General features: G+C 47.9%; 5 protein-coding genes across 5 annotated transcripts; 3 read left to right on the top strand and 2 right to left on the bottom strand.

Moving 5' to 3' along the window:
* Positions 1-601: 601 nt before the first annotated feature.
* On the top strand, positions 602-2,688 carry APUU_80609A (uncharacterized protein; the record flags this gene model as incomplete). The annotated part of the gene is made up of 3 exons (XM_041696909.1): positions 602-894; positions 944-1,529; positions 1,591-2,688. The coding sequence occupies 3 exons, from the start codon at positions 602-604 to the stop codon at positions 2,686-2,688; spliced, it is 1,977 nt and encodes a 658-aa protein (XP_041562492.1).
* Positions 2,689-3,624: 936 nt separating this feature from the next.
* On the bottom strand, positions 3,625-5,203 carry ARP4 (actin family protein; the record flags this gene model as incomplete). The annotated part of the gene is made up of 3 exons (XM_041696908.1): positions 3,625-4,501; positions 4,568-5,066; positions 5,161-5,203. 3 exons carry the CDS (start codon positions 5,201-5,203, stop codon positions 3,625-3,627), a joined length of 1,419 nt encoding a protein of 472 aa, XP_041562491.1.
* Positions 5,204-5,536: 333 nt separating this feature from the next.
* On the top strand, positions 5,537-6,675 carry APUU_80607A (telomere length and silencing 1 family protein; the record flags this gene model as incomplete). Its single annotated transcript, XM_041696907.1, has 3 exons — positions 5,537-5,913; positions 5,991-6,346; positions 6,434-6,675. The coding sequence occupies 3 exons, from the start codon at positions 5,537-5,539 to the stop codon at positions 6,673-6,675; spliced, it is 975 nt and encodes a 324-aa protein (XP_041562490.1).
* Positions 6,676-8,983: 2,308 nt separating this feature from the next.
* APUU_80606A (transient receptor potential ion channel family protein) lies at positions 8,984-11,174 on the top strand (the record flags this gene model as incomplete). The annotated part of the gene is made up of 2 exons (XM_041696906.1): positions 8,984-10,820; positions 10,885-11,174. 2 exons carry the CDS (start codon positions 8,984-8,986, stop codon positions 11,172-11,174), a joined length of 2,127 nt encoding a protein of 708 aa, XP_041562489.1.
* Positions 11,175-12,159: 985 nt separating this feature from the next.
* Positions 12,160-14,436, bottom strand: GYP1 (GTPase-activating protein GYP1; the record flags this gene model as incomplete). Its single annotated transcript, XM_041696905.1, has 8 exons — positions 12,160-12,324; positions 12,383-12,475; positions 12,562-13,445; positions 13,503-13,990; positions 14,052-14,168; positions 14,235-14,244; positions 14,330-14,345; positions 14,410-14,436. The coding sequence occupies 8 exons, from the start codon at positions 14,434-14,436 to the stop codon at positions 12,160-12,162; spliced, it is 1,800 nt and encodes a 599-aa protein (XP_041562488.1).
* Positions 14,437-14,857: the final 421 nt, after the last annotated feature.

Here is a 14,857-nt window from a genome sequence, read left to right as displayed (position 1 = left end):
CACATGGCTTCGTTGATTTTATTTAACTCCCCGCCCCTAACCTCATTTCTCTTTTAATTTTACCCACGTTCCTCCCCCCCCTTATTGATCTCTAGGACCATTCGGCCTCTCTCTCTTTTTTTTGGTACCTATCGCCATTTTCATCAATCGACCTCTATTACACTTAACGAAGCCTGTCGTCTCATTTCATTTCGCTACATCGGCATTTGGAACAAATAAATTATCCCAACATTATCAAATTTCCCACGCATTTCATTCTTTTCTCCGACCTTCGTTTCCCCTTTCACTTAGGAATGAATTGCAGTCAATAGTCCTGGAGCGGCGGCAGGCTCTTCTGGCCCGCTCTCATTCTCAGCCAATTTCTTCTACCAAAATTCCCAAATGCTTATTCTTGCCTACATCCACGACCTTCCAGCAGTTACCAAGCCTGATGGGGTTTGAAACCGCGGTTTCATTGGCACTTCGCCTACGCAATAATAGCTAGCCTAGCTGCTCCAGTTGGCTGTCGGTAGTTTACACAGCGTTATACAGAAATTTATGCAAGCCGATTTCCAAAGCGAATCGCGTTGCAGTACCGCCTGACCATTTTATTCTTACCTTGATGGAGGGGTTTTCCGGCAGTCCTAGGCTATCCTCCACTTCCGCCGGACCGGAAGTAGAACAACAACGGTCCGAGTCAAGTGACTGGGGGCGACGCAGCGGGTACCTGCCCCCAGAACATCCGATTTCACAGTTACAGGGCGCCTTTGAGGAGTCAATATACGAGGCGTCCCAAGGGAAGGGCATAGACTGGGTTGTTGATCTTGATGCACAATCACGGCGCAGAGATCTTCTTGAGAGGCCCCAATATGAACGTCTCTGTGGACGAAAATGGCGCCAAAGACCGGATGAAAGGTAGCTACTCTGGACTTCTTTGAATTTATTGTCAGTCTAACTGCTTCAGATATCATCCGTTTTGGAAACTCTCCGCGCAGATGTCATTTGGTCTTCATTTGTTGGTGCAAGAAAAAGCCAAGTCTGATGCAGTAGTCCTAAACATCCTCCAGGCCCATGTGGATCAGATGGATGGGTTTGTTTCGAGAACAACCGAAGACTTTCTTATAATACAAATTGACATACGAACTCGTATTCAGTACCTGAGTTTACCTCTTGAAAATCTGGATGATTTCGACGACATGTTAGTGGATCGCAACTTTCGTTTGGCTATGATTGATTATAACGGGAAAATCGAACGCGCAATTGAACGGTTTACAATGGCGATCGACGATTCACTCAAGGACATACAAAAAGGACAGGAAGCAATAGGCGGCCTATGGCAGTATCTTGGGCAGTCGGCTAAGGAAAACGCTCCATTATCCGGAAATTTAACCGCTATATACAATTCTATGCTAGGAAATACTGAAGGCTGGAATTCGGCATTTTCAAAGCTTCGCCGGAAGGGGGTTGCTCTCCAATATGCAATCACCCAACTCAGCCGGGCTATCATTGAAATGCAGCGACGTGTTGGCGTAGCGAGCAGAAAAGATGTGGTCAGTACATATCTATTTTGAGATCCTACCACCCAGCATTTGAGGTTGATCTGAAACACAGGTGTCATTTGTGCAACCCCAACACCCAACACCTCGCATCAGCTCGTTCAGAGGTTTATTCGAAAGAGGGATGTCCGTATCTATCCCAAATTCGTCGCCGGCCTTGGAGAAGCCTCTGCCATCCGATCCTGTGTTAGGTAAAAAGTCAAGCCTGCGCCCACGTACCAGGGTCCATGGTGCGGGCAGACTTGCACACCAGAAGAGCGTTCCAAATCTAAGGGCTACAGTGACGGTAGGTAGTGGCTGTTTGAATGAACCGGTATCTGATCGGGCAAGATCTGTAAACGGTGTTCCTTCAAAGGGCTCTGATTCAGGCTCAATATTTCCTCGGCTATCAAAAACCATTAGTAGGCGACTGTCAAGAGCTAAGCTCACACCAAGAGTCGCTGATGACATCGTGGAAAATGCTCCATTCCGTCCCTCCACATCGAAAACTATGAAATCATTCAGGAAAGACAGACATGTACAACACCCACGACAACGGCAACAAGAGCCAGCGCAGGAACCGGCTCAAGAGCCACAACCGCATTCGAGTACGACTAAAAGACCAAATACATCTAGCGCATTAGCAAAGGGAGAAGCTATGCGAGATCAACTACTACAATACTTTAAGTCCGATCGAGTTCTGGATGTCTGGGAGAGTGTCATGGAGAAGGAACAGAAAACAGACCAGACTGACTCTAGAAAGGACGGCCTTTGGAGCAAGTTTCAGGTGAAGTCATCCGGTATGCGTTCAGACGATCTTTCAGCAGATCTCTTATCCCGGGACGACATACAAAAACAGATGACATGGCTGGATGAGGAGTCCAAGAACCTCAATATCTACCCCTTGAAGCCTAGGCCTGGGGCTGCCCCTAAATTTCATACAATCTTGGAACACATCAGCCTTCAAGAACACCCGAAAGAGGAGGAACTCAGATATGTGGACGCTGGTTATTCCCTGGCCTTGGAGACGGATGAATCAATTATAACGGCTCTTCCTGTCTTTCCTCTTCCTCCCGTGAGAATTTCATCTCTACAACGTCTGCATTTGCTAACTTCTATATCTGTATGGCAGATCGGCCGCCACGTTCCACACTCTCCGGAGATCCTCAGTTAAGATATTTAAATGCGAAGCACAGAACTCTTTCGGTCAAATGCATCGGCCTGAACGCTTAGTTTCTGATAACATAGCCACGTCAGATTAAACTTTTTTCTTAAGATTCCCGAGGTCATTGCGGGGATTTAAATTTCCTTTCAACCATGATCTGAAGCTTTTGGCTGTTGTCCTGGCCTAAGATGTGATGGTAGTTGACCAGAACACAGATTACAACTAGATGTGAAAATGAAGCCGAAAATGACGAGTAGGGGCTAAAGGCGGGAGGATAAAAAAAAATCAATTCAACAGGCCACAAAACTAACAGGGAAGGACATTAGTTAACTTAGGAAGTGGAGGTGACTAAAACAAGGCGCAGCTGCAATTTCCGACATTAAAAAGGGGGTTGCCATGCCAGGATGGATAAGACAACAGAGCGTGATCGGGTGAGTGTAGAATAAGGGAGGGGGAATTAAGGCAACGCAACTTGAGGACATTGTTAACATTCAACAATGTCCTCATGAAGCCACTGTTTAATCCTCATTAGCTCAATTATAAACATAGGTTATTCATTGATCTGCTTAATATCTCTTTCCACACGTCCAAACCTGAGAGGCCTATATGAAACCGTGGCCCGCCTCAGGTAAACCAACCTGGCAACCAATATCCATATACAATAGAAACATCCCATTGGAATACATTACTCGTATAGATATTCTAACACTGGACACTCGATCGTCGATCAAGTCCTACTTTAAGATTAATAAAGTCCACATTTGTCTTTTCTAGCCCGTCCAGAAAAGTACAAGAACGCCGAACGTATAACCGCACCTTTGACCGTAGGCTGCCGGTAGCAACCTCGATTATGGTTTCAGAAAAGAGTGAGGAAGAAGTAACAAGAAAAAGAGTAAAAAATAGAAAGAAAAAAAAAAGAACAAGCGATGAACGACAAGGAAGCGACTACTTGCATCGCTTCTCAACAATATTGGGACCGTGCTCATCAAACTCTTTCTTCGAAATCCACATTTGATGGAATGTACCCAAACTAGCAAGAATGCTTCCTCCAATCCAGGAGCCGAACCTGCGTTCGGAGGTGTTCCCAGGCGCAGAGATCCGGACTCGGGGTCCCGGGTAGAGTTGCATAAGTTCTTGGTTGAGGCGGTCCGTGAAGCCATAAAGCAAGCTTGAAGCTCCAGTTACGACGACGTTAGCTAAGAGATGCGGACGGATGTCGACATCAACACCATTCAAAGCAGCCTTAATGAGTTCCGGAACCGTTTGAGCTTGTGTTGGCGCGGGGAACAAAGGATCGGTGTCGGGAATCGCGGCTTTGGCGTCGAATAACGCTTCAACCACCCTATAACGATCGACGCCGAACACCTGATTATAGCCATCAGGGAACTCGAACGGCCGCCCTGGAGAGCTTCTGGCTATCTCCTCATTGGCAACGCCGTTGGGATTGGTTGTGGAGAGTCTTGTCGGGCCGGGCCACACTTGCACAACGCATTCCTTGAACTCAGAGAGCGTTCGCTCTTCGAGGAGGTTACGATAAGAAGCACCAGGAGCATTCTCCGGCGAAAATGTTTTGTATTTGGCTTGGGGAGGTTGGCCGGCTTCAACGGCAGTTTTCGAGGAGATTAAATAGTGGGGGGTAACGGTGACGGGCTGTGGTGTATTTGACTTAAATAGGGAGCGAATTTGAGAGGAGATGTAATCCCCGCCCAAGGGCGAATGTTGAACACCGCGCTTGAGAACCAAGCCGTCATGAACTGGGGTGACAGATATACTGGAAGCGCCGATATCGACGACAAGAGCAGAAGCTTTGCCAGCAGCAAACCTAGAACAACTAGTCAGACTCTCCGGCGCATGTTACGGACCAGTATAGAAGTGAAAGTAGACTTACGCGGCCAGGACGCCATTCCTAGCAAGATAGAAAGCTGGAGTTCCCCATTTTTCCATTGCGATTTCGATGGTCTTTTCGCGAGCTTTTGTGGGATTCCAGCTGCACTCGGACATCAGTAGAGGGCTATCGGCGAGAGGCTTCTCGTCAGTTTCCACAGCCTCCATCTCAGTCGGCAGTTCGCCCTCGGGTATATCATTCAAGCCATTGTATAAGGGATTGCCAGGTTTTGCACCAGTAAGTCGCGACGTGAACGAGTACTCCCACAACTTTTCTGCCATGTCCCAATCCTCAACAACACCATCTCTGCCTATGGGGTTATGGATCGACAAGCCGGGACGCGGAGTGACGAAGATGTCATCACCGAAGATGAGCTTTTCTTGTCCCTCGGAAGTGTATGTTCCGTAGTATGTTGGAATTAGCGATTTCGGGGTGTCTTCGCCCGCAAAACCTGCGCGCGTGGTTGAGAATCCGGGATCCAGGACAATAGCCGAAACCTCATCTGAACGGCACCGCAAACATTAGCACTTGCGAGCCAAAAGGAGGCATAACAGTGATGAGAAATTGTGAGATGCTTATTCCAGTGTGTCACTTACCTCCACCATATTCAGCAGCTGAAGGTGGAACTGAAGGATTCATGGTTGAGCTTTAAGGAGCGCAGGGGTGAGATAGAGCGATTGGAGTAGTGTACCGACAAAACTTCGCTTGCCAACCAGAGGCGTGGCACGTAGTTCCGGAAATCGTAAATGTTGCGATATGAGGCCTAGAACCTGCAAGTTTATTGGTGTGACCGATGGGGGTAAGTTGGGAGAGCTCCAGATCTGTGGTTGGTGCGGCGGTGGGAAAAAAAACATCGGTAGCTCTTGGTGTGGGCGGATTTGATGACTACAAGATACCTTGAACCACAACCTTACCTCTCCCAACAACCGACACCCTTATTACAGGTTGCGCATACGAACTATCCTCACCAGCATGGACACAGAAGTCGAACAAAATCCCGAGGTTCTTTTTCGCCCGGCAAAAAGAAGGAAGTTCCAGCGACGCCGGCCTGAAGACACAGGCGGCCAACAAAAAACTCAAGCTTCAGATGAGGATATCCCGGCCTCCCAATCACTCGGGGATGATTCAGAAACAGCACAGGCCGCCGATACTCTTCGTTTTCGACGGCGGCATCGTTCGCGCAGGGGAGGCATAGAATTTTCCACCACACCGCGACCGACAGCAGACCAAGCCGGCCAAGCTTCCCTTTCAGCACCAACAGAAGAGGATGTGGATAACGAGCGATTAAGAGCTATGTGTGATCGCTTTACGGTTCACACTGGGCAAACAGTGGATGTTGATAAACATATGTACGGAGCCCCATCGTGTGATCATTCTTCTCATGCTACCTCTATACTCGGTCTGCAATGGATATTAACAAGATAAGGATGGCCTATATAGAGTCAGAGCTGGCTAAGCGATACCGACATGGGGCACCCGGAGACCTGTCTGGTCTTGATGGAGCTACACTGAGCAAAACTAATAACCCATTATCCACCTCCGAACTTCCTGAGCGCGAGCCGGCCTCTCTGGGGAAACTACACGAGATAGATCTTGGCCAAGAGGCCAAACTACGCAATATTGCTCGAACTGAAGAGGCAACGAAAAGAATGAACGGCGATGACGATGAGTTATTAAACGAGCGGCCGTCTTCCAAGATGCCACCCCGATATAGAAAGCGGCAGACGAGCGAGGATATTGAAAGGGATAGATTAGTGGAGGAAGTTTTGCGCGAGAGCAAGCGTAAGTATTTTCTCAGTCCACAAGCCCGGACGCTACCGCGATTCGCGCTCAATCTTTGCCTTTCGCTAACGTCTACCAACTTTGTAGTGGATGTCTATGATGAACCGGGAGAAGAAGTACCGGCCGACGATCAAGCGGCGGATGATAGAGTTGCGGAGCAATTTCGACGAGACTTCCTTGATGCAATCCAATCTCGCCGCCGAGTGGCTCGGATAAAACCTACAAAACAGCCCGGGAAGGCGGAAGGCCCCAAGGGACCTAAATTGGGAGGTAGTAGGAGCGCGAGGGCGGCAATGCGAGAGATGCAAGAGAAGGGGACTCGAAAGTGACTGGATTTTGGCTCTCGTCTTTGCAGACAATATATACACATCGATTCAAGGGGCATACTCCCAGCACTAGCGCTTGGTGCTCCATGGATTTCCAAACTCAGCTGTTTTCTAAGACCGGTTCGATGGTAAGGCTGATACGCTTTGTCGCCTCCGTTTTCGATGCGATTTTGGTCGCCCGGGATGTTGAAGAATAACGAAGAGTGACAGGCGGTTTATGTTTATGCCCTCCTAGTACTCCGTATTCTGAGGAGAATATTGATATGGACCCGCCTGGATAGAAATAATAGGGGCATTCTCAGGTCTTTTCGACCGAATAATACGGAGTAATGGTAGCAGGAAGTTGGAAATGGAAGGTTATCCTCTCCTTGTCTCGGACTCTCGGGTGGAATGATGTGGGTCATTTATTAAAATAGGTCATGGTCAAAAGATATTAAAACGGAGAGTAATAAGGAGTATGTACTAATGATTGAGACGTCGAAAATTAAAGATGCAATCAAACTCAGCCCAGCCACTATTCCCAGACTCTGTGAACAAGAATGATTGAGCGGCCATTTGTTGAACAATAATATGACAGAACAGTCAAGGCAGTGTGCAAATGCATAATTAGGCATGTATCTACGGAGTATATATTTCTACTAACTTATCTCGAGTCTCAGCTAGGGGCTAGGAGACCGGGAAGCCGGATGGCATTGTTAGCTAGGTGGGGGAGAGGGCTGAATTATTGTCAATAAGAGCAGGCGATCGCAGAGCTCTGAGACCGTGTTGGCATATAATGCAATTAGAAAGACGGCCTAATACCGCTAGTGGTTTTTATGGTCGAGCAGTATTTCGATAGACAGCTCTCTGAGGTCTTCACAGAGGAGATGCGGAGTACTACACCTCGGTACAAGCTCAGCAGCCAGCAGCCAGCAGTGTCCAGTCCTCGACTCTTTAGTCTTCGCTCTTCGGTCTGACTCCACAGAGTACAGACACGCAACAAGTCAGTCATAACAGCAGTGCACTGCCAGGTGCCTGATCCTGCGGGGCGATCCTCCTCGCTAAATGGGAATCCCTTTGAATTTGATGATTTGGAACCTTGGAAAGAATGCGCTCGCACCCGTCGCGCTCTCCAACCCATCCCGCCCTGGTTCTGGACCCCAAGAGGGCAGCTTCACCATCCCGCCGTTCGGACTCTCCATTTCCATACCACTACAAATTCCAGTTCCAATCCACAAGTTAGACCGTCTCCCTCCCGGTCTCCCTCCCGGGCTCGGAGGCCTGGCCGCGCCATTTTATCTACAGAATCAACTCCTGCGTTTGCAAATGTTTGTTGTTGAAGACTCGGAATCGTAAATAAACACGGAGTACGTAGCATCAACCAGCTCACCTCGACTCTGTCTGGACGGCGCAGACCCTCGCCGCTTGGTCTAGAACCAGTGACTCCCAAAGACCCAGTGGGAGCCACTTAGGCGCCAATGGGCATCGATTCCCACCTCAGCTTGAGACACTCAGGGGCAACTTGTTACAGCCCTCAGCCACTGAAGTCCATTTCTCATTCCGATTAGGCACTGATCGGACCAATCGTGGCTAAGACTGAGCTAATTTGGGCTTCTTTAGTCTTTACGCATCTTCCTTGCTCGGACTCTTGCCGCTAGCGGGCTGGCCGACCTTGAATCTGGAACGCTCTCTTGAGCCGATGGGGAGATCCTTTGCTGCAGGAGCGCTTCCTCGATCCATTTTCTCCCGGTGTCTCTACTCTCTCCTGCATTGGCATCTGTGCGTTTGCAGTTTTTTCTTACTCTCTAACAACTGATCGTTCGTTCTCTATCATTGGATTTGTCTGTCGTTATTCTCTCCCCAGCAACATTCATTTGACTTCCATTTCGCGTTTGCCTTTTGATCGCCGTCCATTTGGACCAAATCGCCTGTTTGCCTCGTCCCTCTCCTTTTGCATTAAACTCTCAGTGTCGGGGGTGCATACCACGGGGGAGTATAGCAAAAGGAAAGACAGGGAACTTGAATCGGTGAACATCGACTCGACTCTGAGCTCTTTTCACTAAATAAATGTCACCCTGTTGGGTAACCAACACTGTTTGAATCCCGCCTCGTTCTCAACATCCTGCATCATTTATCTTTTTCATTCTAGACAGGTTGACCCTGCTCTCTGCTTCTGATTGATTCGACTGGTGCGAAAGTCAGAATTTGCTCAAATTACGCCCTTTTAATTACCGTGGAATATTGTTAGCTTACGCCTGTTGGCCTTATCCCTCATAAAAGCCTCTCATACGTTGTAACGTGAGATTGTGAATAAGAAACCACGCCTGCCAAAATGCGAAACTACATCACCTTTTCGCACCTTACCTTTGCTGTGCTAGCCCTGTTACCGGCCAGAAGTTATGCCGCAGATACCCTGAGTACAGGAGGTCTCTCGTCGTGTTTGACCGATTCCGATATCCAGGTACAAAAACTGGACATCGACTTTTCTCGCTCTACAAAGAAAATTACCTTTGACGTGGCTGGTACAAATACCAAAAAACAGAATGTCACGGCTACACTCTCGGTCACTGCCTATGGGAACGAAGTATACACCAAGGAATTCGATCCCTGCGACGATGCCAACCATGTTGATCAACTTTGCCCTGTTCCGGCTGGCGATTTCTCCGCTTCTGGGTCCCAGGTAATACCAGACGAGTTCATAAGCCAAATTCCATCGATTGCGTTCTCAATACCGGATCTAGACGGAGTGGCAAAGCTCCAGCTCAAATCAAAGAACGATGACAACGATGTTGCTTGCATCCAGTCTGAGTTGACCAATGGAAAGTCCGTGGAAGTTCCCGGTGTCTCTTACGCTGCCGCCGGTATGGCTGGGGCGGCACTGGCTTTGAGTGGACTGTCAGCTTTGGGCTCTGCCGGACACGCAGGCTCGGCTTCTTCTAGTCCCGGCTTTGGGGAAGTTATGGGCTGGTTTCACACAATGGCAACCAATGGCATGCTTAGTGTCAACTACCCTCAAGTGTATCGCAGCTTTTCGAAGAACTTTGCATTCAGCACGGGTTTGATACCGTTGGCCCAAATGCAACATTCGATTGACAACTTCAGGAAAATCACTGGCGGAAACCTCACCGAAAACAACTATGACTATTGGAAAGGACTCGGCACTTCATCGAAGTCGAATCAAAAGCGATCCCTTGATACGATCCTCGGTGCAGCACGACTAGTTGTACGCGAGGTCGAGACTTCAGTCAACGGCACTTCTTCTGGCAACGATACCTCAAGTGGACAAGAAAGCAACCTTTTGTCAGCAGATGGAATATCGAACTTGAGCAAAGAATTGCTCATTCCTCAGTCAAATACATTCATGACCGTTTTGCTGATTTTCGCCATCATTATTGCAGCGATTACTGTGGGAATTTTGCTCGTCAAGGTAATTCTCGAGCTATGGGCACTCAATGGCTCATTTCCCAAGATGCTCGCCGATTTCCGTGACCACTATTGGGGTCTCCTTGCCAGAACAATCACGAACTTGATCCTCGTCCTTTATTCGATCTGGGTTATGTACTGTGTATACCAGTTTTCGAGTGGAGATTCCTGGGCTGCACAGCTCCTTGCGGGTGTGACCCTGGCCATTTTCACTGCTCTTCTCGGATTCTTCGCTTTCCGCATAGTACATCTAGCCCGCAAGTACAAGAAATCCGAAGGCGACGCGTCCTCATTGTATGAGAACAAGGAGACTTGGCGAAAATACAGTCTCTTTTACGACAACTATAAGAAAGGTTGTTGGTGGCTCTTTATCCCGGCTATCGTTTATATGCTTGTCAAAGGTTGTATCATTGCTGGTGCTAATGGGCACGGGCTCGTCCAATCTACTGGTCAACTCGTCGTCGAGGCGCTGATGCTGATTCTTTTGCTCTGGCACCGCCCATATATCGCCAAATCGACCCAATGGATCAACATCACGATTCAAGTAGTCCGCGTTTTGTCAGTTGCCTGCGTCTTAGTTTTTGTCGACCAACTGGGCCTCTCACAAACCACCAAGACCGTCACTGGCGTGATCTTGATTGCCGTACAATCTGCCTTGACCGGTGTTCTTGCTATTCTTATTGCTGTCAATGCTATTATTCTCTGCTGTCGCGAGAACCCCCATGCCAAGCGAAGGAAGGAAGCTGGTAAGCAGATACCATTTGTTGCAAAACCTTCCTATAGTATGCTAACCTGAAAATTTTGTCTCAGAAAAAATGAACCGTGATATTGATGATCTTACGCCCCTCGATGCTCGCGAATCACTCCTCATGGACAATCCCCCACGTAAAGACTATTGCGAGATGAGTAAATTCAATTTCACAGGTCCATACGAACCCTACCGGGACACCGACCGCCTCGTGGACACCGAGTACCACGATGATCCCCGGTATGGTCGTAACATAGGCCGAGACAGTCGCAGCAGCAGCAACAGCCGCGACAGTCACGGCTCCCCCGAAGGCCGTCATCCGACAAAGCCTGGGTATGGCTTTGCATATTGAACAAAACACTTGGATTTTGACGCATTGCTTTTCTTTTCTCTTTTCTCTTTTTCTTTTGTTTTTGCCCCATTGAGTTATTCTCGCCATTTCCAGCTTGTATGTAGGGGCAACTTCTTTTTCAAGCGCCATATTTGATGACTTAGCGTTCCTTGCTGGTAACTCCTTTTTTTTGTCTTGCAAATTTTGCATTACATCCACTTCCTTGGCGACAATCTTTTGGCATCCTCATACATTGCTCGCGCCATTGATTATATTTTCCTACGTTCAAAGCAAAATTGATTCACTGTATAAGCAGTATCTGTGAAGAGGGACAGAGGTTTGTACCAATAGCATCATTGATAATTCGATAAGAATTAAATTTGTTAGCTGATTGATGATGTATTTGCAATTCTAACACAAACATTATAGGGCAACCTACGTACTATGCTATCCTGTCGCGTAGGTAGAGGCGGACTCGAGACTAATAAGTACTAGTGCAGATATATTATGGATATCTATTATGAAAACCCAAGGACGTAGGGAAGATTGTTTCGTTCCTACATACCTTATATACCAAGATTTACTTGTTTCTACATTGTCGGTGAAATCAACGAACACGTATAAGTCATGATCCCTCGCATACAATTCGGCCCCTTTACCTAACCTAGCCTTTGTCTTACAGTCGCACTAGGTGCCATACTCATCGCCAACGTTAACAAGAGAGTACTTCTTCATTATCTTCAATAGTCGCAGATATGAATTTACCGTCTCAGGTGGACACATGCCAGTGATTTCTGGCGTTCTTGATATGATGGTGGCCCAGTATGGAACGCCGAGACCAAGGGGATACCAACAGGTAATCGGATTGGGTTGTTCATTGCGGCATCATATGAGGCGATCGGAATGTGGATATAATCTATATTTGGACTTCGATCTTAGGCTTTGGCCGCAGGAGACTTGTTCACAAGGCTTGTAATGTTCCGATAACAAGGGCATAACAAGGCTGTTATTGAAATCCGTTATCGGGTGTATGATCGCCCGTGCTTGGACGAAGATGGGCTCGAGAATCTTGAAAGAGACTTTGCCAGATGTATGCCTCACTGAGAAGTAGCTCAATATCCTTTTCTGTCCAGTCTCTCGTCGGGAGCGCTTGGAGAAACATCATTATTTCCTATATGTTTTACTCTTATCAGCTTATGATTCGTGTCAAGGCGCCGAAGAGCACCTACCTGAAAATCCATTTTCACCAATTGGTCTGTCCACTTGACAAGGAATGCCGCACATACGTACAGATGGAATCGCGAGAAGCCCTGTTCTTCGGCCTTGACATAAGTTAGTATAGCCATGTGCAGACTGCAACACTGGTAGACAAAGACAATGTAGAAAACAAAGGGGTAGGGCACCGTACCATATACGTGTCCCACATTCTTATTGTGTTTTGCACACTCATTTCACGCATGAGTAAACAGTTCATCCACCGAAAACTGAATTGCATGAATTCAACCCCCTCTTGCTCTAGGTGTTTCGCCAGGGTGGCATCAATACGCATGGTCAAATCACGCAAAGCCCTTACTTGCCTTTGAATACCAGGCTGAGCATAGATGTAGTTATCCTGAATTCCATCCAGTAGTTTGGTCAGGCACCAGAAGGAATCTGCCTCCACCGCGTCGAGCACACTCCGAGGAAGTTGGCCGGGATCCATACCCTCTTCAACATTGAGATCCGTAACATAAACTCCTAGAAACACTTGCCATAGCGGGGTAACAAGGTCATTTATACCTTGAACATAACCGCTAGCGGGGTGTCGGATCGCCCATAGATACAGGATCCTTTCCAATGATCGTTGAGTGGCTTCATAACTGTAGAGTTGGATATGAGGGCTGGTGCGAGGAACATCAATGCTGATTTGATGCCAAATTGCCTCATCAAGACCCCGGCCACGTCCAGTAGTTGAAGGCGGTGGAATTCCGGTAGTTGCAGCACTATTGCGCTCGAATGCCTGCCGAACCCCGTCTAGATACTCTTTTCGTTTTCGTTCAAGAGTCGCGATTCGCCGTTCGCTATTTGTGGGAAGATAACCGAGAAGGAGTTGCCAAGTCATAGCTCGTACCTCATCAGGGACGCCCGACCAAGCGAGGTTTCTCAAATCCGTTAATGGCACAATACTCGCCTGCAAGAGACGCTTGAATTTGTTGATCCTTGATATGCGACTCGTATACGCGTCCATATCTTTCGGCGATGCACTTTTTGGGGGCGTAGTATGATTAATGATATTCAAGGCGTTCACCGGATCTTAAAACGTAAGTGTTAGAATGTTGAACTATTTGTTTAGGGATAGTTTTGGCGTACCTTTCAAAATATCTTTGTACTGAGGCCGTAGGATTTTACCGTCCCCCTTCCGAGTCGTTGGGTATAGTGGAATATCCCGTTCTTCGGCGATATCAGAACTATTTGCTCGTTGTCTATTGCTTGATAGGTTCACTCCAAGAGTTGAATGTTTGTCCTCAAGTTTACCAACCGGTGCAACTTTGGGCTGAAACACATCAGTTTTTCGACTTTGTCTCTTCCGCATACTTGCAATGCTTGGAAGTCCAAACTCGTCCTCATCATCGTCATATACAATATCCTCTTCCGCATCACCTTCATCATCAGCGATCTTCCCCTTGGTACCATCATGGCTCCACAGCCCAAGCTCTTGATTCATGATGCCGGAATATGATGCGCGTGGTGACGCGGCCCATCCCACCGATCGATGAGGGGAAGGAGATAAGTGTGAGGAATTATTAGAAGACGGACGAGGAGGCGTTCGGGGCCGCGTATGTTGCTGGGGCAATCCACTGACGAACGAAGAAACTGGTCAACAGATGCGAACAATAGCTCGGTTTGGAGGGAACTAACTTCGATATATTGGCGTGAGAGTATGAGGCACCAACGACAATGTTCGGATCAGACGAGGGAGAGGGCCTTTGATTCTCGGATACCGATCTGGCTTTCCAGAAGGGGGAGGCCGATTGTCTATCGTGGCGTTAGAAGCCCCAGACACACACACACACACATGGAACATACAAGAACGGGACTTACTCGGAACGGTCTGTATATCGGGGCGGGGAGCATTATCAGCCACAGTCCAGAATCTAGATATAAGATACTGAAAGGTTATGAGTTGAGGTACGAACCAACCTGGACCATTTCCTTTTGAAGTATTGGGAGTTGGTATTAGTTTTTGTCTGCTAAAGCCGGGGCGAAGGTTACATACCTGCTGCTGAGCCCTTCTCGTACCCATTGTGTGAAAGTGAGGCTACTCGCGCGGAGGGATGATGTCAACCAAACAGGTCATCAAGAGCCAGGGGAGCGCGGCGATACTGCGGGGTGTTTCAGCGACACTAAGAGCTCTTATTTTGTTCTCAGGGTCCCGGGACAAGTGCCGAGACCGTAGGTCAACAATTGGAGCTATACCAATAACAATAATATTTCCGCCGCTGTGTTTAGAGCACCTGAGAGAGAGGTGCTGGAGGTCCCCATTGTTGAGCTTCTCCAAAAGGCTGAAGGCATAGCACATTCATCAAACGCTCTGCGGGCGGTAATTTACCTGTAAGGTATAAGAGGTATTTGCGTATAACGACGTATATTATATATATTACGATCTGCAAGTGCCCGCTTAGCCCGTTTAGGACTATCTAAGTTCTGTATAACCTTATCAATAC

Source organism: Aspergillus puulaauensis, chromosome 8 (assembly GCF_016861865.1).
Source record: "Aspergillus puulaauensis MK2 DNA, chromosome 8, nearly complete sequence".
Classification (NCBI taxonomy): Eukaryota; Fungi; Ascomycota; class Eurotiomycetes; order Eurotiales; family Aspergillaceae; genus Aspergillus; species Aspergillus puulaauensis.
The sequence above is the reverse complement of the archived record's forward strand: the minus strand, read 5'-3'. Positions and strand labels throughout refer to the sequence as shown.